This window comes from Centroberyx gerrardi, chromosome 18 (genome assembly GCF_048128805.1).
Source record: "Centroberyx gerrardi isolate f3 chromosome 18, fCenGer3.hap1.cur.20231027, whole genome shotgun sequence".
In the NCBI taxonomy this organism is placed as follows: domain Eukaryota; kingdom Metazoa; phylum Chordata; class Actinopteri; order Beryciformes; family Berycidae; genus Centroberyx; species Centroberyx gerrardi.
In genome coordinates this window covers 27,887,079-27,912,500 of record NC_136014.1, presented here as the reverse complement: position 1 = coordinate 27,912,500, position 25,422 = coordinate 27,887,079, and the positions used below count along the sequence as shown (strand labels likewise).

At 43.6% G+C, this 25,422-nt stretch overlaps 1 protein-coding gene across 1 annotated transcript in view; it reads left to right on the top strand.

Annotated features, from left to right (window-relative positions):
* Nucleotides 1-3,600: 3,600 nt before the first annotated feature.
* kidins220b (kinase D-interacting substrate 220b) overlaps nucleotides 3,601-25,422 on the top strand; it is a 40,457-nt gene continuing 18,635 nt past the window's right edge. The window contains 20 exon segments of the mRNA XM_078289912.1: nucleotides 3,601-3,732; nucleotides 4,488-4,586; nucleotides 5,612-5,710; nucleotides 6,316-6,414; nucleotides 7,207-7,308; nucleotides 7,416-7,514; nucleotides 8,589-8,786; nucleotides 12,381-12,479; nucleotides 13,175-13,273; nucleotides 13,871-13,891; nucleotides 13,894-13,971; nucleotides 14,095-14,155; nucleotides 14,158-14,268; nucleotides 14,924-15,091; nucleotides 15,918-16,097; nucleotides 16,274-16,439; nucleotides 18,034-18,185; nucleotides 18,749-19,038; nucleotides 20,304-20,444; nucleotides 24,083-24,320. Of these exon segments, the coding sequence (XP_078146038.1) occupies nucleotides 3,601-3,732; nucleotides 4,488-4,586; nucleotides 5,612-5,710; nucleotides 6,316-6,414; nucleotides 7,207-7,308; nucleotides 7,416-7,514; nucleotides 8,589-8,786; nucleotides 12,381-12,479; nucleotides 13,175-13,273; nucleotides 13,871-13,891; nucleotides 13,894-13,971; nucleotides 14,095-14,155; nucleotides 14,158-14,268; nucleotides 14,924-15,091; nucleotides 15,918-16,097; nucleotides 16,274-16,439; nucleotides 18,034-18,185; nucleotides 18,749-19,038; nucleotides 20,304-20,444; nucleotides 24,083-24,320 (2,632 nt within the window).

Sequence of the window (25,422 nt, the reverse complement as noted above, 5' to 3'; positions counted from 1 at the left end):
AAAATGACTAATATTTCTATATACTATTAAAAATCACTGGAATATTCCCATAATATTTTAAAATCACTGGAATATTCCCATAATATTTTAAAATCACTGGAATATTCCTATTTCATATTTAAATATCACTGATATTGCTACATAATGTATAAAAATAACGATACTATTCCTATGATATTCCTATAGGAACCTATAATGTCTATAACTGACCTTATAATATTTTATGGTGTTATTTTTTATCTGCTATGGTATAATTACATGTCCTATAATATTCCTATAGGAACTCATAGTTTTGCTGTGATATTTGTATAGTATCTTTCTAAAACTGATTATAGGGTTACTATAGTTATTTTTCATATGTGTTGATTAATTACAGATGATTTTAGTGAAATATGATTTAGCTTTAGTGAATATTTCATCACATGATTCTGTCTGTATTGATCTCATCACTGCAGTCTGAATATCTTCTTACAGCCTTATTGTTGTTTTCATGTTGGTTCAGTTCAGTGAGCTGATCCTGGATCAGTCTGATGTGAAGTCAGAGCAGAATCCATCCCATAATATGAGCCGACAGACAGACAGGCAGAGAGAGAGAGAGAGACAGACAGACAGGCAGAGAGAGAGAGAGAGAGACAGACAGACAGACAGGCAGACAGGCAGACAGACAGACAGACAGACAGGCAGAGAGAGACAGACAGACAGACAGACAGGCAGAGAGACAGACAGACAAGACAGACAGACAGACAGACAGGGTGAATCTCTGACTGGAGGAAAACATTTCCACTTTACTGCAGAAATCACCTGAACAGACAATCCACTGGTTTCAGTGCAGTTTCACTTGTTTCAGGAATTTGACAGGAAACATGTTGAAACAATTATTTATTATTATTATTATTATTATTATTATTATTATTATTATTATTTATTTATTTAGCCTTTATTTTACCATAAAGTCCAAATCTCTTTTCCAAGGCAGACCTGGCCAAGACATGACAGCAGGGAGTTACACAATAACTACAGTACAGAAAAAGAAAAATACTAAAATATGTCCAATAATAAACGTCAGAGTTTAGATCATAACAGCTTCTGCATCAGACTGATCATGAGTTTGAAGTGATTCAGGGGAACAAAACGCTTTAGAGCTCAGACTGACTTCAGATCTGCAGGACAGATCTGACTCAGTGATACCTGCACAGGTGGATCAGCTTGTTCACTGATAACACAAAACATAATCAATAATCTGTAACTAATCAAATCATCTATATATAGCAGAACACCATAAAACACAATATGGTCACTTCCAGACTCACTATAGTTTCCTATAGGAATATTATAGGAATATTACAGTGATTTTTAAATATTATAGGAATATGACGGTGAATTTTAAATAGATGTAGGAATATTACAGTGATTAGAATTATGTGCTATATACAGTATATCAAAACATAAACAAATATGTATAAGATAAGAAATATATAATATATATTATAAAATCTATAATATATCTGAATATGTGCCTGTACACAGCGTGACACAGAGGAACCGTTATGAAAACAGAATTAATGCAGAACATGAAAACTGAAGGAGCAGACGTGGATTTACAGCAGTGGACATGATGTGCAAATGTCATCAGATTCACATCAACAGTGTCTGTGTAACCATGGTGATGTGCAGAAAGTGTCCTGATAAAAGCCAAGCACCTTATCATATATATATATATACTGTGTGTATATATACAGTATATATACTATACTGTATGTATGTCTGTCCTTGTCATTGTTCAGCTGTTTCCTGCTTCATCGTCAGCTGTTGTGTTTCTCTCAGAGCAGGAATGTGTCTCAGATCTATTTACTGCCCCCCCACCCCCTTCACACACACACACACACACACACTCACACACACACACACACACACACACACACTCACACACACACACACACACACACACTCACACACACTCACATAAACTGGTAGACATACAGAGTAGGATTGGACTGCAGAACCTGAATAGATAGATCAGTTATTCCCGTTCAGATCTCCACTCCTGATTGGTCACCTGGCTGCCACAGAGTGTTGGATAATGTTGCCATGGAAACCAGAGTAGATTTGATGCATGAGCCTCAGAGGTTCATTTACTTGACAGCTAGAGCTGAAACGACTGGTCGATTAATCAGTTAGTGGATCGACAGAAAATGAATCGATTATAATCAGAATTTTATCATGTAACAAAACATCTGCTGGTTCCAGCTTCAGTGTTCAGATGTTCTGCTTTTCTCTGTTTTGAAAATTAAAATAATCGTTAGTTGCAGCCCAAATGACAACCACACCCAACTTTGGAGCGGGGAGCGTTTCCATGGCAACACCGACATCTCTGATTGGTGGGAACTGGCTAAAGCTTGTGGGTAATGTAGTCTTTCACAAGGAACTGCAGAATAAAACAGGATTTCTTAACATGGAAGCTGAAATAGAACTGACAGCTCCACTCCTCTTCCACTCCTCCTCCTCTTCTCCTCCACTCCTCCTCCACACCTCCTCCACTCCTCCTCCACTCCTCCACTCCTCCTCCACACCTCCTCCACACCTCCCCCCCTCTTTATCAGTCGCCCGGCCTCTCTCTGGTTTTATTGAAGCTATATCTGGCGGCTGCAGACACGTCTGTGTGGAGAGATCCAGACAGAGCAGACTGTCTGGCTGTTCTGGGGTCAGCCCGGGTTCAGGTCTGCTGACATTAAAGGAGCAGTGTGTGATGACAGATCTCACAGCGGCCCGGACCGTCTGGACCGCTCAAACGAAATGTCGACGCCGCCTCAGTTAGTTCTAGGCGTTTCCTTGGCGAGTCGGACGCCATGCACAGTCTGCTCAGCTCAGACTGACGGCATCAGGTCCACTTCACCTGAGGAACTGGAATTGGAATTTCAGGTTGAATTTAAGTCAATGAAATTCTGTAAAATTCCATGTTTTTTTTGTTGTTGTTTTTTTTCTCACATATCTGAGATTACACATAGTGTTATACAGTGTATTATCAATACTGAATATCATAAAATGTTGATATTCAAATCTTTAAATTTGGCCGTTTTAATGCCAGAACATTCCCAGTATTCAGAGTTTCCTCCACAGTTTCCCCTGAAAACCTCTGAAACATTTAGACACTAAAACTCTCCACTGAAACCTGGATACTAACAGTACACACTACTACTACTACTACTACTAGTACTACTACTACTACCACTACTACTACTACTACTGCTACTACTACTACTACTACTGCTACTACTACTACTACTACTGCTACTACTGCTACTACTACTACTACTACTACTAGCTTACTACTACTACTACTACTACTACTACTACTACTGCTACTACTACTACTACTACTACTACTACTACTACTGCTACTACTACTACTACTACTGCTACTACTGCTACTACTACAGTACTACAGTACTGTGTGTTCCTGTAATAACTGCAGTACCGTGTGTACTCCTGTAATAACTGCAGTACTGTGTGTACTCCTGTAATAACTGCAGTACTGTGTGTTCCTGTAATAACTGCAGTACTGTGTACTCCTGTAGTACTGCAGTACAGTGGAGCAGCACCATGGACACCACCACCTCCATCAAGATGACCACCCTGGCCATCCAGAACCTGTTCAGCTACGTGGAGGAGGAGAACCTGCCGGCCCTGAAGGCTCACCTGGACCGCTTCAAGGAGGTGGACGGGCGCAGCGACGTACGTCCATTCATGCTTTTTATTTCATTATCAGTAAATAAATCTCTATTTTTGATATCAGTTTTTATTCATGTTTTTTATTCTTATTTTATTTTATTTTATTCTGTTTTTTCATGTTTCATTTTTCATTTTTGTTTTTTCATGTACATTTTTTTTTAGTAAATGGCTAGTTTCATTTTTATTCGGGTTTTTTATTTTACTACTATTACTTTTCTATATGTTTTTTATTTTTATTTAATTGTTATTCAATAAATCTCTATTTTTCGTAGCATTTTTTATTCATATTTGTTTCATTTTTTTATGTTCTATTTTATTTTTAATTTTATTCATGTTTTGTTCTTATTTTACACTTTTTGTTTTTTATATTCATTTATTTTTTAATCTCCATCTTTTTTATATTTTATCATTATTTTTATTACTTTATATTTCTTTTTATTTAATTACAAAAATTCACAATAACAACTAACATCCTCTTCATATTATTTTCTCTACTCTACATATCAACATATTTTTCATATATTCCACATTTTTCATATTTATTTGTTATTTATCTTTGTCTTAGTGTGTTCTACCAGCCTGCTGCTCTTATTATCTGCTGCTGAAACCCTCCAGGTTCTCCTCTGGGATCATTACAGTTTCAGGAAGTAAAAGTAAACGTTAAACCTGTCTGTGTGTGTGTGTGTGTGTGTGCGTGTGCGTGTGTGTGTGTGTGTGTGCGTGTGCGTGTGCGTGTGTGTGTGTGTGTGTGTGTGCAGAACGGGCAGACGCCCCTCATGCTGGCGTCGGAGCAGGGCAGCCTGGAGATCGTCCAGGAGCTGATCAGGAGGGGAGCCAACGTGAACCTGGACGACGTGGTGAGGAGAAACACACTGACACAGAGGTCAGAGGTCAGAGGTCAGAGGTCAACTCATGACCCAACTCATCCATTCTAATTCAGATGAGGAATTGGAATTTGAAAAAACCTTCAGGAAACAGAATTGGAATTGAATTGGAATTTCAGGAAGTTGAATTGAATTCAGTGAAATTCCATGTTTTTAGTTTTTTCTTCCCACATATCTGAGATTACATTACTGTTCTATATGATCAATACTGAATATCTATAATATAATATAATGCTAAAGGAACCTTTCAGCTGGTATTTGATGCAGAACATGTGATGTTAATCCAGACATTATGACTGAATGTGTTTGATTTGTTGAACTGTCTTTTATTTGATTCATAATGTTTTGATTCATAATGTTTTGATTCATAAGAGACAAACTCTCTTAGAAGAGGAATTTAAATTCCAGTTCATTCACATTCAGTATTTTATCCAGTCAGTCAGACTCTTTAATCGGCACAAGAGAGAACAAAATAACACAAAACAGATTAAACAATAATCTGTATTCAGCTGTACATTAACATATTTATTCATATTCTCATATTTTCTTGTTTGTGATATATTGCTTATATTTCTGCATTTTCATTTGTTTCCACCCTGAATAATAGAGATGTTATTCTGTTATTCATGCCTTTCCTTTCATATATCTTTAATTAAAATGATTTAGTGTTGTAATTGTAGGTTGATGCCGTTGGTTTCCTCTTCCTCTTCTTCCGTATATTATTATTCTATTCTTAATTCCATTCTATTTCTCTTCTTATTAATATTCTAATATTCTCTTAGCATTATATGCGACTCCATTTCCCCATCGGGCTTATTAAAATTTCATCTACTCTCTCTCTGTGCCTCTTCACCTCGGATGCTCGGTTGCTAAGTTACTGAAACAGAATTAATCGGTAGACACCCCCCCACACACACACACACACCCCACCCCCGGGGTTTCCACGGTAACGGCGGTGCAGGTGTTTCCATGGTAACGCTGTCTCTCTCTGTGTGCAGGACTGCTGGTCGGCTCTGATCTCGGCAGCGAAGGAAGGACATGTGGAGGTGGTCAAGGAGCTGCTGGAGAACAGTGCTTACATCGAACACAGAGACATGGTGCGGACACACAATACACCATTTAATATGTACAATATACTATATATACAGTACATACAATGCATATACAGTACATACAATAATATACACTACCAGTCAACAGTTTGGACACACCCCATTTTTCTTTATTTTTACTATTTTCCACATTTTAGAATAACAGTAAAGACTCAAAACTATGAAATAACACAAATGGAATTATGCAGCGACCAAAAAAGTGTTAAACAAATCAAAACTATCTTATATTTTAGATTCTTTGCCTTGATGGAAAGGCAAAGGCTTTGGAAAGAAATTCATACATAGGATCAACTTCACTATTTATATTTGTCTAAGAAACTCATTTCAAGCATTTAAGCAGAAGACTGTAGATCAGAATGCTTTAAGAGAATGAAACAGAACATTCAGTCAGGTTCAGACTGACTGCTGGTTTACATGTTATGATCTTTTAGTAATTGCCATCGACTTCCTTTTAACTTTTTTTTACCTTTTATTTCTTACCTTGCTTACGTTGCTGTTGTTGTCAGTTTGATGTTTTGTTTTTTCTCCGTTTGTAAAATGCTTTGTTCCTCTAAATAAAGATGATTATTGTTATGATTATTGATCTTCAGGGCGGCTGGACGGCTCTGATGTGGGCGGCGTATAAAGGCCGAGTCGACGTCTCCACCATGCTGCTGGAGCAGGGAGCCAACCCCAACACTACGGGACAGGTAACACACACACACACACACACACACACACACACACTGAACCCCAACACTACAGGACAGGTAACACACACACACACACACACACACACTGAACCCCAACACTACAGGACAGGTAACACACACACACACACACACACACACACACTGAACCCCAACACTACAGGACAGGTAACACACACACCCAAAGTACTGATGTTGTTCACCTCACTGCACCCTGAGGCGCTCAGATGACAGACAGTTGCAGAGTGACTTTGGGAACATGAGATGTTTGAGATGTTCCTAATGAGTTCTGTATCACTGTGATGCTAATGAGCATGAAAAGGTGTTTATATTCCTGTTAATGAACGTCACTGAGTGAGAGTCGGCCTTGTTGCCAAGGAGACCTGCCGAGTCTGGAGTCACATGGTCACATGACGGCACTCTTCTCTGCAAGCTCATAATAATACCATCAATAGTGTGGTCAGCTGATCATAATGTCTTGGGTTTCTCATATTTGGACAAATTAGCATATTGTGCTTGGACCCGGCTCATTGCCACATAGGGCTGCAGTATATTTATTATTATTACTTTAGGAGAGTATTTTGACTGAAAACTGAATATTAACAAACTTGTTAAGGTTCAGAGCTCGTTAAGGTTCAGAGCTCGTTAAGGTTCAGAGCTCGTTAAGGCCCACTAAGCGCCAAATTAGAAACTCCAGTTCTGGTTCCAGGTTCCCTCCCTGACTCTCTCTCTCTCTCTCTCTCTCTCTCTCCCTCTCTCTCTCTCTCTCCCCCCCCCCCCCCCCCCCCGCAGCAGTACAGTGTGTATCCCATCATCTGGGCGGCAGGTCGAGGTCATGCTGACATCGTCAAGCTGCTGCTGCAGAACGGAGCGAAGGTCAACTGTTCTGACAAGGTGAAGAGTTTTACAGGGCAGCGAGGGTTATGACATTTATTTACAAGACAAGTGAATAAGTATAGTAATACACGTACTAAATTTTCCTGTGTGTGTGTGTGTGTCAGTATGGCACCACCCCTCTGATCTGGGCGGCCAGGAAAGGACACTTTGACTGTGTGATGCATCTGCTGGAGAACGGAGCCGACGTCGACCAGGAGGGGGCGGTATGTACACACTGATGACATCAGGACTGTGGTTCAGTATCTAGTTCAGTATCAGTACTATAGTTCAGTATCAGTACTACAGTTCATTATCAGTACTACAGTTCAGTATCAGTACTATAGTTCAGTATCAGGACTGTGGTTCAGTATCAGTACTACAGTTCAGTATCAGTACTATAGTTCAGTATCAGTACTACAGTTCAGTATCAGTACTATAGTTCAGTATCAGGACTGTGGTTCATTATCAGTACTACAGTTCAGTATCAGTACTATAGTTCAGTATCAAGACTGTGGTTCAGTATCAGTACTACAGTTCAGTGTCAGTACTATAGTTCAGTATCAGTACTATAGTTCAGTATCAGTACTACAGTTCAATATCAGTACTATAGTATCAGTACTGTAGTTCAGTATCAGTACTATAGTTCAGTATCAGTACTATAGTTCTGTATCAGTACTATAGTATCAGTACTGTAGTTCAGTATCAGTACTATAGTTCAGTATCAGTACTATAGTATCAGTACTGTAGTTCAGTATCAGTACTATAGTTCAGTATCAGTACTATAGTATCAGTACTGTAGTTCAGTATCAGTACTATAGTTCAGTATCAGTACTATAGTATCAGTACTGTAGTTCAGTATCAGTACTATAGTTCTGTATCAGTACTATAGTATCAGTACTGTAGTTCAGTATCAGTACTATTTATCTCACTTCTCCCAGTATCTCCATCTCCTCTTTCACACTGCAAAGAAATACAAATAAAACCGTTTTATCTTGTATTGAATTGTAAAATTAAAACAAGTTAAACAGTCTGCTACTATCTGCCAGTTCAATTCAATACAATTAGTGTCAAGCACTTTCTAGAAAAAAATGAAAATATCTTGGAATCACATCACTGCACCAGTAACTAGATAATGATGCTTATTTTTGGGAAACGTTTGCGAGGAGCTGAGCTGAATTAACTGAGATGATCTCAGCCTGCTGACTCTGCATTTTGTACCCTGAGTCTCTGGAAGCTTCTGCAGCTGCTCAGCTGTCAGGATCTCACCGCGCTTCATCCCTGTTAATGTGGCTCTGCAGAACTCCATGACGGCGCTGATCGTGGCGGTGAAGGGCGGCTTCACCGACGTGGTGAAGGAGCTTCTGAAGAGAAACCCCAACGTCAACATGACCGACAAAGACGGCAACACGGCGCTGATGATCGCCGCCAAGGAGGGATACACCGAGATCGTCCAGGACCTGCTGGACGCCGGAACCTACGTCAACATCCCCGACCGGGTGGGGAGCAACACAGAGCAACACAGAGCAACAGAGCAACACAGAGCAACAGAGCAACACACAGCAACACAGAGCAACAGAGCAACACAGAGCAACACAAAGCAACAGAGCAACACAGAGCAACAGAGCAACACACAGCAACACAAAGCAACAGAGCAACACACAGCAACAGAGCAACACACAGCAACACAAAGCAACAGAGCAACACACAGCAACAGAGCAACACACAGCAACACAAAGCAACAGAGCAACACACAGCAACAGAGCAACACAGAGCAACAGAGCAACACAAAGCAACACAAAGCAACAGAGCAACACAAAGCAACAGAGCAACACAGAGCAAAACAGAGCAAAACAGAGCAACACAAAGCAACAGAGCAACACAAAGCAACACAAAGCAACACAGAGCAACACAGAGCAACACAGAGCAACACAAAGCAAAACAGAGCAACACAGAGCAACACAGAGCAACACAAAACAAAACAGAGCAACACAGAGCAACAGAGCAACACAAATCAACACAAAGCAAAACAGAGCAACACAGAGCAACACAGAGCAACACAAAGCAAAACAGAGCAACACAGAGCAACAGAGCAACACAAAGCAACAGAGCAACACAGAGCAACACAAAGCAAAACAGAGCAACACAAAGCAACAGAGCAGCACAGAGCAACACAGAGCAACACAAAGCAACACAAAGCAAAACAGAGCAACACAAAGCAACAGAGCAACACAAAGCAAAACTGAGCAACACAAAGCAACACAGAGCAACACAAAGCAACACAAAGCAAAACTGAGCAACATAAAGCAACACAGAGCAACAGAGCAACACAAAGCAACACAGAGCAAAACAGAGCAACACAAAGCAAAACAGAGCAACACAAAGCAACACAGAGCAACACAAAGCAACACAAAGCAACACAAAGCAAAACAGAGCAACACAAAGCAACAGAACAACACAGAGCAACAGAGCAACACAGAGCAACAGAGCAACACAAAGCAAAACAGAGCAACACAAAGCAACACAAAGCAAAACAGAGCAACACAAACCAAAACAGAGCAACACAAAGCAACACAAAGCAACACAAAGCAACACAAAGCAACACAAAGCAAAACAGAGCAACACAAAGCAACAGAACAACACAGAGCAACAGAGCAACACAGAGCAACAGAGCAACACAAAGCAAAACAGAGCAACACAAAGCAACACAAAGCAAAACAGAGCAACACAAACCAAAACAGAGCAACACAAAGCAACACAAAGCAACACAAAGCAACACAAAGCAACACAAAGCAACAGAACAACACAAAGCAACAGAACAACACAGAGCAACAGAGCAACACAGAGCAACAGAGCAACACAAAGCAACACAAAGCAAAACAGAGCAACACAGAGCAAAACAGCAACACAAAGCAAAACAAAGCAACACAGAGCAAAACAGAGCAACACAGCAAAACAGCAACACAAAGCAAAACAAAGCAACACAAAGCAAAACAGAGCAACACAAAGCAACACAAAGCAACACAAAGCAAAACAGAGCAACACAAAGCAAAACAGAGCAACACAGAGCAACACAGAGCAAAACAGAGCAACACAAAGCAAAACAGAGCAACACAAAGCAACACAAAGCAAAACAGAGCAACACAGAGCAAAACAGCAACACAAAGCAAAACAAAGCAACACAAAGCAAAACAGAGCAACACAAAGCAACACAAAGCAAAACAGAGCAACACAAAGCAAAACAGAGCAACACAGAGCAAAACAGAGCAACACAAAGCAAAACAGAGCAACACAAAGCAACACAGAGCAACAGAGCAACACAAAGCAAAACAGAGCAACACAAAGCAAAACAGCAACACAGAGCAACACAAAGCAACACAAAGCAACACAGAGCAACACAAAGCAACAGAGCAACACAAAGCAAAACAGAGCAACACAAAGCAAAACAGCAACACAGAGCAACACAAAGCAACACAAAGCAACACAGAGCAACACAAAGCAACAGAGCAACACAAAGCAACACAGAGCAACACAAAGCAACACAGAGCAACACAGAGCAACACAAAGCAACAGAGCAACACAAAGCAACACAGAGCAACACAGAGCAACACAGAGCAACACAGAGCAACACAAAGCAACAGAGCAACACAAAGCAACACAGAGCAACAGAGCAACACAGAGCAACACAGAGCAACACAGAGCAACACAAAGCAAAACAGAGCAACACACAGCAAAACAGAGCAACACAGAGCAAAACAGAGCAACACAAAGCAAAACAGAGCAACACAAAGCAACACAGAGCAACAGAGCAACACAAAGCAAAACAGAGCAACACAAAGCAAAACAGCAACACAGAGCAACACAAAGCAACACAAAGCAACACAGAGCAACACAAAGCAACAGAGCAACACAAAGCAAAACAGAGCAACACAAAGCAAAACAGCAACACAGAGCAACACAAAGCAACACAAAGCAACACAGAGCAACACAAAGCAACAGAGCAACACAAAGCAACACAGAGCAACACAAAGCAACACAGAGCAACACAGAGCAACACAAAGCAACAGAGCAACACAAAGCAACACAGAGCAACACAGAGCAACACAGAGCAACACAGAGCAACACAAAGCAACAGAGCAACACAAAGCAACACAGAGCAACAGAGCAACACAGAGCAACACAGAGCAACACAGAGCAACACAAAGCAAAACAGAGCAACACACAGCAACACAGAGCAACACAGAGCAACACAGAGCAACAGAGCAACACAAAGCAACACAAAGCAACACAAAGCAACACAAAGCAACACAGAGCAACAGAGCAACACAGAGCAACACAGAGCAACACAAGGCAACACAGAGCAACACAAAGCAACACAAAGCAACACAGAGCAACACAAAGCAACACAAAGCAACACAGAGCAACACAAAGCAACACAAAGCAACACAGAGCAACACAAAGCAACACAGAGCAACACAGAGCAACACAAAGCAACACAGAGCAACACAAAGCAACACAAAGCAACACAGAGCAACACAAAGCAACACAAAGCAACAGAGCAAGACAAAGCAACACAGAGCAACACAAAGCAACACAGAGCAACACAAAGCAACACAAAGCAACACAGAGCAACACAAAGCAACAGAGCAACACAAAGCAACACAAAGCAACAGAGCAACACAAAGCAACACAAAGCAACACAAAGCAACACAGAGCAACACAAAGCAACACAGAGCAACACAGAGCAACACAAAGCAACACACAGCAAAACACAGTTCACAGTCTGCATTGACATTACTAAATTTTGTACTGTGTGTGTGTGTGTGTCTCTGTGTGTGTGTGTGAGTCTCTCTGTGTGTGTGTGTGTGTGTGTGTGTGTGTGTCTCTCTGTGTGTGTGTGTGTCTCTGTGTGTGTGTGTGTGTGTGTGTGTGTGTGTGTCTCTCTGTGTGTATGTGTCTCTCTCTGTGTGTGTGTATGTGTGTGTGTGTGTGTGTGAGTCTCTCTGTGTGTGTGTGTGTGTGTGTGTGTCTCTCTGTCTGTGTGTGTGTGTCTCTGTGTGTGTGTGTGTGTGTGTGTGTGTGTGTGTGTGCAGAGCGGCGACACGGTGCTGATCGGGGCGGTGCGGGGGGGGCATGTGGAGATCGTCAGAGCGCTGCTTCATAAATACGCCGACATCGACATCAGAGGACAGGTGAGAGGTCACTGTGCTGCTGATGATGTCACTGTGACATCATCATCCTGGTCACTGTTTCCAGTACAGTCCAGTGGTAAACAGGGTAATATGTAGAGCTGAACAATTAATCAGAAAAATATTGAAATCTCAATATGAACTTCTGCAATTTCCAAATCTCAGAGTCTGCAGTTAATTTCTTCAGAGAGAGTTTGGTCCAAACTGGATTTGAATCAAAACTTTCATCAGACTCAAACTCAGTAAATCTTCTCACGCACATGTCGTTTTTTAACTAAATCACTTTTCTTTAAACAATTTTAAAGTTCTAAAAAATTATGACAGGAAAAAATTGTGATGATATGAATTGCAGTATAAATCGGAATTGCAATATTCTGTCAAATAATCACAATTAGATTTTTTGTCAGTATCTTTCAGCTCTAGTAATGCACCGGTCTCTGCACTGCACTGTTATTTCTCTCAGCAGTTTTAACACATTTAAAAGTGTTCCTGTTTATAAACCCTGCTGCGAGTTTGTAGCAAATTGTGGAAATGTAAGTTTCGCTTTAGTTTTCACAGCAGGAGATTCTGTCTGAATGAGAACAGTGTTACTGATCTGTTCATCTCCAAATGACAGACAGGATGTGATGCGACATCAGACGCATTAGAGATCGATTTAGATCAATTTCTATCCACTGAGCATCAGTTTATGTTTCCAGGAGAGTAAGACGGCTCTGTACTGGGCGGTGGAGAAGGGGAACGCCACCATGGTGCGGGACATCCTGCAGTGTAACCCCGACACCGAGACCTGCACCAAGGTGACGCCGGACGCCGCCTTTTCTCTACTGTTTTGGATGTATTGTTTTTTTTTTATTCTTTTTTTTTCTTATACAGTGTTTTCTTTCCTGTTTGTGGTGCTCAGCAGGCACTGTTGATGTTTAACTCTTTATATTGCACACAGTTGTCTTTTGATTTTACATCTACAAGTTCTTCAATAAAAAAAACAGAAAAAGGAGAGACGAGAGTTTTTCAGTGAACAACTTATCATCTACTGCTCATATTTAAAAAAGAAAAATCAACTAATAACTCAGATATATTAACTTGTAATCTGTATGTTTAAATGTATTACTAGGTTATACTGCTAGTTTATCTGCCTAGATTAAATCTTCTATTCATATCATTGTTTAAAACACCAATAGCCTGGATTTTAAATACAGTCACAGCCTCTCCCAGTCTGTGGAAATTAAATAGAAATAGTTTGAATCTGAGAATTCTCTTCCCTTCATTTCTATCAGCAGTGATAGTGATGATTTCCTGACTGAAGGCTCTGAGTATTTTCCTATAGAGAGCAGTAGAGAACCTTATTATTAATATTCGTATTATTTATAGTGCTGCTTGGTGTGTAAATGTTTCAGGACGGAGAAACTCCTCTGATCAATCAAGCACTAAGATGAGGAACATCGACATCGTGGAGCTGCTGCTGGATAAAGGAGCCAAGGTGTCTGCGGTGGACAAGGTGGGGCGAACTACAGCTCACACACTCTTTACAAACACAGGGTTTCCACCAGAGTGGGACCTAAATCAAACATGGCGGCGATGTTAACGAAGTGAATTTCCACCCGATCTGTGGCGTTTCCAGAAAGGAGACACGCCGCTCCACATCGCCATCCGCGGGCGAAGCCGCCGCCTGGCCGAGCTTCTCCTCGAAACCCCAAAGATGGCCGCCTGCTGTACCGGCCCAACAAGGCCGGAGAGACGCCGTACAACATCGACTGCAGCCACCAGAAGAGCATCCTCACGCAGATCTTCGGCGCGTAGTCGTAAGTTCAAAACCAAAACACAGACTGAGGCTTTCACTGATAATGACATGGAGACATTTTCTGTGTGTAACTGACGGGGAAATTCCATATAGAATAGAAAAAATGGGCTGACTCTTTAGGAATACACATTGTCTTCATGAGCAAAATAAGAAATAAGGAGGCTGTGAAAACCTAGGATATTTTTGTTAAATATGTCATCTGTAAACGACTTATTTTGTACTCTGGCACTTACCTCTTTATGTATGTTTGTATGTGACTGTCTTTGACAAAAACATAACAAAACACTAAGGCTTGAAGTAGAGAGCTGGTGAAATATATAAATGTTTGTTGCAAAAAAAATAGAAAAGGGGGAAAGGCTCAGATGGATTTTGGCTCAAATGGGTGTTTTGAAGAACAGTGGAGGGTTCTTTGATATCTATATCGTGTGTATTTGTAAATTTCCGAGGACCAAATGTCCTGCAAGGAGAGAAAGACGAGGAAAAGACAAACGTGTGTGAGGAACAAGGACAGTGCCACTCCAAAAATCCAATTATCCAATTATTTTGGCTTCATAATATCTGATCCCATCTGACACAGAAACATGATTAATTCTATGTAGCACAGTATTGGGTCTATATATGTCTTATACCCCCCCCCCCCCCCCCCCCCCAGGCCACCTGTCCCCCACAGAGTCGGACGGGGACATGTTGGGGTACGACCTGTACAGCAGCGCTCTGGCCGACATCCTGAGCGAGCCGACCATGCAGCCGCCCATCTGCGTGGGACTGTACGCCCAGTGGGGCAGCGGCAAGTCCTTCCTGCTCAAGAAGCTGGAGGGTGAGGCACACACACACACACACACACACACACACTGCACAATGCTGCAGGACGTCTCACACTCACCGAGCTGCTGAAGCCCGTCTGGCGTCTCAACAGAGCAACACTGCAGGACGAGGCTGCAGGGATCTGGTTCAGTCAGTATCGTCCACTTCTGATATGATGCACTTTGATTATTGATTACATATTTATTGTTTATATGTCCTTTCCTCCTCCTGCCCCTCCTTTTCCTCCTCTTCCTCCTCCTCCTCTTCCTCTTCCTCCTCTCCCTCCTCTTCCTCCTCCTCCTCTTCCCTCTCTTCCTCCTCTTCCTCCTCCTCCTCCTCCTCTCCCTCTTCCTCCTCTTGCTGCTCCTCCTCTTCCTCTCTCCCTCCTCCTCCTCCTCCTCCTCCTCCTCCTCCTCCTCCTCCTCTTCCCTCTCTTCCTCCTCCTCCTCCTCTCCCCCCTCCTCCTCCTCTCCCTCCTCCTCCTCCTCTCCCTCCTCCTCCTCCTCCTCCTCCTCCTCTTCCCTCTCTTCCTCCTCCTCCTCCTCTCCCCCCTCCTCCTCCTCCTCTCCCCCTCCTCCTCCTCCTCCTCCTCCTCTCCCTCCTCCTCCTCCTCTCCCTCCTCCTCCTCCTCTCCCTCCTCCTCCTCTCCCTCCTCCTCCTCCTCCTCCTCTCCCCCCTCCTCCTCCTCCTCTTCCCTCTCTTCCTCCTCCTCCTCCTCTCCCCCCTCCTCCTCCTCCTCCTCCTCCTCCTCTCCCCCCTCCTCCTCCTCCTCCTCCTCCTCCTCCTCTCCCCCCTCCTCCTCCTCCTCCTCCTCCTCCTCCTCCTCCTCCTCCTCTCAGATGAGATGAAGACGTTTGCCGGTCAGCAGATTGAGCCGTTGTTCCAGTTCTCCTGGCTCGTGGTGTTTCTGTCTCTGCTGCTGTGCGGCTCGGTGGCCGTCGTCCTCGGCTTCACCGTCGACCCGAAGCTCGCCATGGCCGTCTCCCTCAGCCTGCTGGCGCTGCTCTACCTCTTCTTCGGTGAGACTAAAACCCGTCCTCCTTTCCTCCGGCACGGCCCAGACCTCGGCTGGGAGCGGGGTTCGGGTTCAGAAGCGTTTCGTCCGATCTGCTTATCGAACCCTAGTCGTGGCGGTGTATAAATAAAGTATGTCTGTCGTCCTGTGGGTTTTAAATAAAGTGTTTCTGTCCCGTAGTGGTGGTGTACTTCGGCGGGCGTCGGGAGGGCGAGAGCTGGAACTGGGCGTGGCTCCTGAGCACCCGCCTGGCTCGCCACATCGGATACCTGGAGCTGCTGCTGAGGCTGATGTTCGTCAACCCGCCGGAGCTGCCGGAGCAGAGCACCAGAGCGCTGCCCGTCAGGTAACGGAGCGGCGGCCATCTTGCTGTGACCCGTCGGACTAGCTTCTGTATAAAGAGACTCGCAGCAAGTCACTGAGCTGAGAGGTTTTACAGCAAGAACCAAAGCAGCTTCTCTGTCTCCTTGCTGCCATGGATTGCTAACATGCTAATGTTGACTAGAAGAGCTAGAGAGAGAAGTACAGTCTGTGATGAAGCTACGTTAGCCTCGTCGCTAACGTTAGCTTCCAGTTGAGTTCTGACAGTTTGCTAACAGACTCATCTGCTCAATGTTATATCTCTATGGTCCAGACTGTGTTGTCGCCATAGCAACTAACACTTAAGATTAGACATCTTATGTTGTACTAGCCAAATTACCATGACAAACAGTGCAAGAACCGTTCTATCCATTCAGGTTCCTCATTCTCAGTTCGCTCATTCAAAAACATTCAAGATTCAAAAGCTTTATTTGTCACATGCTCATCCAAACTGTGCAGTGAAATGCTGTGTGGCAGAAAACTCTCAATGTGCTAAAACAAATTAAGACGAAATATAATAAATATAAATGTAATCTAAACTAAATACAACAAAATATACAGATACAGAATATAATTTTTTTAAAGATAAAGAAAATATAAATTTGAATAAAAAACAAAAATATAAAATAAACAATAACAAGAGCAAGGAACTATGAAAATAAATAGAAATAGCAGTGGTGTGCCAATTGCAATATACTCTCATCCCTGCATGACGCTCAAAATCTCCACTGATCCGATTTTGACAAAACTTGGTGAGACGATGCATCTCACCGCTGCATTCAGAATGACTCTGATTGGCCCAAAGAGGAAACCACCGTTACAGCTCAAAACAAGGAGACATATCTGTTCCTGATTGGCCCAAACAGGGAGACGACATGTTTACCGTTGCCTTGTTTCTATCGGTGCTCGTTATCATGATCACCGACTGGAGGTTCCAGTTCACCCTCCCTGGATGTGAACCCCGTCCTGCTGTACGGGACCCTGCTGTACGGGACCCTGCTGTACGGGTCCCTGTTGACGGGCCCCTGCTGTACGGGTCCCTGCTGACGGGTCCCTGCTGACGGGTCCCTGCTGACGGGCCCCTGCTGTACGGGCCCCTGTTGACAGGACCCTGTTGACGGGACCCTGTTGACGGGTCCCTGCTGTACGGGTCCCTGCTGTACGGGACCCTGCTGTACGGGTCCCTGCTGACGGGTCCCTGCCGTACGGGCCCCTGCTGTACGGGTCCCTGCTGTACGGGCCCCTGCTGACGGGACCCTGCTGCACGGGACCCTGCTGTACGGGCCCCTGCTGACGGGTCCCTGCCGTACGGGACCCTGCTGTAGGGGACCCTGCTGACGGGTCCCTGCCGTACGGGCCCCTACCGTACGGGTCCCTGCTGTACGGGCCCCTGCTGACGGGACCCTGCTGTAGGGGACCCTGCTGTACGGGCCCCTGCCGTACGGGACCCTGCTGTACGGGACCCTGCCGTACGGGCCCCTGCCGTACGGGCCCCCTGCCGTATGGGCCCCTGCTGTACGGGACCCTGCTGACGGGCCCCTGCTGACGGGCCCCTGCTGACGTGTGGTGGTTTCCTGCAGGTTTCTGTTCACAGACTACAACCGGCTGTCGAGCGTCGGGGGGGAAACCTCGATGGCGGAGATGATCGCCACGCTGTCCGACGCCTGCGAGAGAGAGTTCGGCTTCATGGCCACCAGGCTGTTCAGAGTGTTCAAGACCGAGGAGAACCCAGGTGGAGTCCACACACACACACACACACACACACACACGCCTCTTCCATCAGACCTGTATGACACTGAAAGATTTTATTTATCCAGGGACAGTCAATGCTCTTTTTCAGAGCAAAGAACTAAATAATATATACTTACGTTTTATGCTTAAGGTAATATTTGTATTTTGATATTAATAATTATAATTAAATATTTTATTGTTTTATTTCATTTTATTCAGTTTTTTTGCTGTGTTTTTTTTATTGGATGTTTGTAAATCACTTTACTTGTGTGTTTAAAAGTGCTATAATTGTTTTGTGTTTTTTGTTATTATCATTATTATTATTATTATTATTATTATTATTATTACTAGCACTTACCTAAAAGCAGAGTTCACAAACTGCTTTACAGCAAGGCATAAAATCAAGAATAGTAAAATGTTCTGTATAAGGTTGAGATAATACAGGAATAATATAATAATATAAGAAATATGTTCAAAGAAAAGAGGTTAAAAATAAACTCTGATGTGTAAAATAAAACCCTTTATGTGAACTTGGTGGTCAAACCTCTCCGCTCGTCTCCTCAGGGAAGAGGAAGTGGAAGAAGACGTGCTGCATCCCGTCCTTCATCATCTTCCTCTTCCTCCTGGCCTGCCTGCTGACCGGCATGGCGCTGCTGGCCGTCTTCAAGGTGGACGGGGAGAACCGGACGGTGAACGGCGTGCTGATCGGCGTGGCCGGCGTGGTCGGCCTGGCGCTGCTGCTCAACTGCCGCACCTGGTGGCAGGTGGCCGACTCGGTGCTGCACTCCCAGAGGAAGAGGCTGCACGGCGCCGCCAACAGGATGCACAAGCTGAAGAGCGAGGGCTTCATGAAGGTCAGTGGGGGATTCATGTACGATTATCCGCCAGTTGTGCGGCCCGTGTTTCTTCCGGCTCAGCGTTGAATACAGACTTTGATTGGAAATTAGATTGTAGCGCTGGATGACTGACAGCAAATGTGGGATTTGTGACGGCCATGTCTCGGCTGTCAGTCGTTCAGCGCTACAATCAAGTCTGTACTCGCGGGGCGTCCTGGTGGCTCGGTGGTCTAAGGTGCGGACTATATAAACACAACGTCCCGGGTTTGAGTCCGACCTGGGACCTTTGTCACATGTCGTCCCTCTCTCTCTCTCTCGACTTAAAAAAAAAACTGTCTAATAAAGACGAAAATGCCCCCCAAAAAATCTAAAATTTGTAATCGTAGAAGCACAGTTTTGTTTCAGCAGACGCATTTACCTGTATTTGACGGGTGTTCATTTCAGTCCGTTTGGTAACACTAACGCTTTTCCACCGCATGGTACCGGCTCAACTCGCCTCGACTCGACTCTACTCGCTTTTGGTAGTACCACTTTAGTTTTCCACTGCAGATAGTACCCCCCCCCCCCCAACTGGTCGTCATAGCGACGCCACGACGCCGCATGAAACTCAAACGCCCCAAAATGCATTGCGTCTCTTCAGACTGCGGAATGGCGGACTGCGATGCAGACGGTCTCCAAAAACGTGGCAGCAGATTTACAAACAGGCGTTATTTGGATAAACTGACCACATGTTGGGAATCTACATGGTTACTTTCTCGCCTGAAAAAATATTAAAACTTAATAAAGTGACATATTAACAGTCGTAGAGCCAAAATTACAACAGCTTTTAGCCTGCTTTAAAATCCCCGCTATCGCTGCCGGCAATGATGACGCTCCTCTCCGACCAATCAGAAGTCTGCAGTGTTTTCACGTCACCGTTTGATATCGCCTCAGCTCGCTTGGAACCTCGACGGAGGTGCTGCCAAAAAAAGTACCAGGTACCAGGTAATATGGTACCTGGTACTTGCCCAATGGAAAAGCAAAAAAGGCGAGTCGAGTCGAGTTGAGCCGGTACCATGCGGTGGAAAAGCGGCATATGCCTCTGGACCTCTGACCACTTCCTGTCTCCACCCTTAAATCTAAATCTTTGTTCGGAAGGTTTGTTTTGTACCAGCTTCCCAAAAGTTCTCCGTTGTTGGAATTGCCTCTTCATCGATGTAGAATATCTTCACAGTTAATTATCAACAATCAATTAGCTAATGATTTATCAGTGAATGTGAATATGTCGGTGAATCCTCCTGCAGGTGCTGAAGAACGAGGTGGAGCTGATGGCGAGGATGGCGAAGACCATCGACGGCTTCACGCAGCATCAGACCCGGCTGGCGGTCGTCATCGACGGCCTCGACTCCTGCGAACAGGACAAAGTTCTGCAGATGCTCGACACGGTGAGGGAGGGAGAGAGGGAGGGAGAGACGGAGGGAGAGAGGGAGGGAGAGACGGAGGGAGAGAGGGAGGCAGAGACAGAGGGAGAGACGGAGGGAGAGAGGGAGGGAGAGACGGAGGGAGAGAGGGAGGGCGAGAGGGAGGGAGAGAGGGAGGGAGAGACGGAGGGAGAGAGGGAGGGAGAGAGGGAGGGAGAGACGGAGGGAGAGAGGGAGGGAGAGAGGGAGGGAGAGACGGAGGGAGAGAGGGAGGGAGAGAGGGAGGGAGAGACGGAGGGAGAGAGGGAGGGAGAGACGGAGGGAGAGAGGGAGGCAGAGACAGAGGGAGAGACGGAGGGAGAGAGGGAGGGAGAGACGGAGGGAGAGACGGAGGGAGAGAGGGAGGGAGAGACGGAGGGAGAGACGGAGGGAGAGAGGGAGGGAGAGACGGAGGGAGAGAGGGAGGCAGAGACGGAGGGAGAGACGGAGGGAGAGAGGGAGGGAGAGAGGGAGGGAGAGACGGAGGGAGAGACGGAGGGAGAGAGGGAGGGAGAGACGGAGGGAGAGAGGGAGGGAGAGACGGAGGGAGAGACGGAGGGAGAGAGGGAGGGAGAGACGGAGGGAGAGAGGGAGGGAGAGAGGGAGGGAGAGATGTTAATTCAAATGGAAAATTTAGTGCAATATTCTAAAACCTCAGTTTGTTGTCCTTTGGATAAATGCAAATTTGAGATGTTAGATTTTAGTTTTTTCAGTTGTCTAATTTTGTCTTTTTTTGGCTTGTAAAAATGAAAAGTGAAATGTTGATCTCAGACAGTAAATTTGGGTATTTTGCATAAAAAGTGTGGCGGGACGATGGATCCCACCGACCAATCAGAGGCGAGTCAGGCTTTCGCTTTCTTGTTGAAATAATACGTTTTGTGTCAGACACATATTTCAATCTTAATTGCTTCTAACAGAAAAATAAAAGTAATAAGACTTAAAAAAAAAAAAGTCTGAAATCTCAGATTTAGAAGATTTTTTAGAACATTAAAATTTTGAATTAGAATATTAAACTGATAAATCAGACACATGAATGTATGAATGAACAGACAGATAAATAGGTAGGTAAATAAATACAGACCAAATAGAGATTTCTTTATTGTATCCCATTACTGCTGCAACGACCCAGTTTGCCCACTGGAATAATAATTTAATAGTTTAATAGTAATAATAATAATATTAATAATCTAAATCTAAACTCTTATGTTATATATACATGTATACCAACTGTATGTATATGTGGTTAACATATTTTACCGCCAAGATTAATGTTCAAATGAAGTTAACATCACAAAAAGACTTTCTTGAGAAAAGACGGAAAATGTAATTATATTTCTTTAAGCTTTTGATAAACACATCAGAGCTTTACAGAGAGCGAAGGGCATGAAAACTAATAAAAACAGCTGATTAAACATCAAAACACATCTGTAGCACAATGTATTTTTGTCTTATTATTTACACGTCAGCACAGTTACGCACGCGGCTGTTAGATTTTCTAAACGTTGTTTTCCAAAAGGTCAAGACCAAGAATAGCCCGTTATAGAATTAACTAAATGAGCTCAAAACTGCTCCTGTACTGATCGTCTTTATTCTGTGAAAGATGCTTTTGTCCGCAGGTCAGCAGCGTCTCTCGTTTGTCAGCAGCAGATCTATCGCACAGCTCTGACATTAGATGTGAAATTGAATTTGATGTAATTCTTTCCCAAAGGTCAGGAACTTTAAACTGTGAACAGGCGCTGAGCGACTGGTGCTGCTTCATGATGTTTCATGATGTAAAGAACAACAGGGAGAGCATCAGCAGCTTGTACTGAACTCTGAAGTTTACTGTGAAGCTGCTGGAGACGCTCAGTTCACTTTTCAGGAATCAAGACAGAATATTTACTCTCCCGATGAACTCCATATAATCATCTAACAGGCTTTAAATGGCCTAGAGCAGTGATTCTCAACCTTTTTCATATCAAGGACCCTAATCTAGTCAGGGGGACCTCCATTTGATTTGATTTTGTCTCTCGGACCCAAATCTGAGAATATTTTTATTGTCAGATGATTTTGTCCAGAACTCCATGACTGTCTGCTGCAGGTAGAGAGATAACAGAGAAACTATGATCAGAACAGTCATTCTAATACATTCTTTAATTGTGTTAACTTCTTGTAAATGAAATAATGCTGATGTTTTGTTTATTTGTTTATTATTATTAGGATTATTATTAGGCTGTTCATGATGCAGCTACTCTTCCCGGGGTCGACACGAAACATAAAAACGACATAAAACTTAACATTTGCTTACTTTGCACTTCACTTGTTCAGTAAAGTACGTTTCTTTACGTTGCTTAAGGCTGTTTTATGGTTATAAGACAGGTGTGGACAGGTGTCTTACGAAAAGCTTCGGACGACACTGAGGCATTTATGCTCAAATGAGATATTGGCAGACGTCTGCACAAGCTGTCTCAAATACACACACACACACACACACACACACACACACACATTGAGCTACAGTAGCTAATCAAGTTGACATTATAGTAAATTAACGGACATAATAAGTTTAAGACCGCTCTATCGCTGTTTTGCTGCCAAGACGTCCGTCCGCTGCAGAGCTGCAGCAGTTTCCCCCAGTTCTTGTTTTTTGTGCGTCTTTAAAATCCTCCGTGACGAGTCGTACAGGTGAGGACGTTTCTCACCTGTTGAGGATGTTTCTCACCTGTTGAGGATGTTTCTCACCTGTTGAGGATGTTTCTCACCTGTTGAGGATGTTTCTCACCTGTTCTGCCAGTTTCTCCTCAAAGCCATCCATTACTATTTTTACTACTTCTTCTTCTTGGTCCAGCCAACCAATGAAAATGTAAGACAAATCAATGACGGCGTCTGCGACCTTACAGATTTCGACAGGTACAAGACACTGTCGGACGACACACTTCTGTCTTTTTTGTCTTCAGACGCTTGTCTTATAACCAGAAAACAGCCTTTAGACTTTGTGTTATTCTAGAACAGTCCATCAGACCATAGAGAAAGGAGAGAGCAGACAACAGAAAATCTGAAATATGACAATTAACAAAAAAACAACAACAATCAACAAAAAAAACAACAATCGACAATGGGGACCCCCTGGAACCCCCTCAAGGACCCCTGGTGGTCCCCGGACCCCACGTTGAGAACCACTGGCCTAAGCTTCATGAAACTCAAGTCAAGAAAAGTCAACACATAAATCACCATGGAAACTTTACATCCAAGGAAAAAAAGAAGTAGTGAATATCAAACTGTACTCGCCAAAAACATGAAATTGAAATTGAAACTGAAATGTCCGTCTGCTATTGGCTGGTCTTTGGTACCAAGTGATGATGTCACCACCTGCTGTACTTTCAGTACTTTCAGTTCAGTACCTACTTCAGCACAGATTTGGGTTTAGATCCTCTTTAAAGTGGTTCCTCTGCGGTTCCTCTGCGGTTCCTCTGCGGTTACTCTATGGTTCCTCTACGGTTCCTCTGCGGTTCCTCTATGGTTCCTCTGCGGTTCCTCTGCGGTTCCTCTGTGGTTCCTCTGCGGTTCCTCTGTGGTTACTCTGCGGTTCCTCTGCGGTTCCTCTGTGGTTACTCTGTGGTTCCTCTGCGGTTCTCCTCCTCCAGGTGAGGGTTCTGTTCTCCAAGGGTCCCTTCATCTCCATCTTCGCCAGCGACCCCCACATCATCATCAAGGCCATCAACCAGAACCTGAACAGCGTCCTGAGAGACTCCAACATCAACGGACACGACTACATGCGGAACATCGTCCACCTGCCGGTCTTCCTGAACAGCCGCGGCCTGTCCAGCGCCAGGAAGCTGTACGCCGCCGCGCCGGCTAACGGAGACGCCGCCAACACCGACGGTAACCATGATGACAGCTATAATACTCACGAGTACTACTACTACTATTACCAATGCATAAAACATTGTTTCATATATAAAATACAAACTAGATGCCATGCATGCTGGTTTTTAGCCACGGCTGATTTGCATCCCGTCCCTGGCTCGGCTTGTGGAGTTAAAACAGGAAGTACAGCAGCATTAAGCTTAAAAATAGTACAGAAACATTAAAATACAGTACAGATAAGGACAGAGACTAAAATGTTAGTAGTACATAAAATACAATACATTTAACAATAACTACAGTATTAAAATATGTGTGTGTGTGTGTGTGGTCAAAGGATAAAGCCACACAGCCAGTTCACGGCTTGTTTCAGTTTCAGTTGTTTTGCATGTGTGTTCAAAACCTTGAACTCTGTTAGTTTTTTAATTTCAGAAGGTAATGAGATCAGATGGTAATGAGATCAGATGGTAATGTGTTCAGCAGTAAACCTCTTACTGAAAGGATGACTGACCAAATGTTGTTGTGTGTTTTGCTGCTCTACAGTTTCCACTAGTTCTGATTCCACTATTTTGTTTGTTTACCAGTTGACCAGTTGAGTATTTCTGGGAAAAGGTTGTTTACACACTTAAAAATAAGTTTTATAAATGAAAAGTTTACAAAACTGTCAAAACTTAAGTAGATTGTATTTCTGTAGAATCAGGCAACGGTGCCATCTAACTGATTTCTGGTCCATCACTGCCAGTGCCTGTTTACATAATGACCTAATGGGTGTAGTTGTTGTTTGGGTGGCCTGGCCCCAAACTGTTATACAATATGAAAAATGAGAAAATATCATGGCATGCACAAACTGCTGTGCTGCCTTAAGAGGTATATATTGTCTTATTAAGCGGAAGCAATTTAAATTTGTTTTTACAGTTTTGCACAACCTCTTTACATGTTTATCAAACTTAAGCTGGGAATCTAAAAATGTAAACTCATGTAGCTCATCTATCTCTGCTGGTGGAGACAGTTCCACCTGTTTCTGATACAGTTTCACTTGTTTCAGTATTTTCTAGAAACAAGCCTCAGTATGTTGAAACGAGGCCGAATAAAAAGTCCTGAAATGAGCAGAAACTTTTCT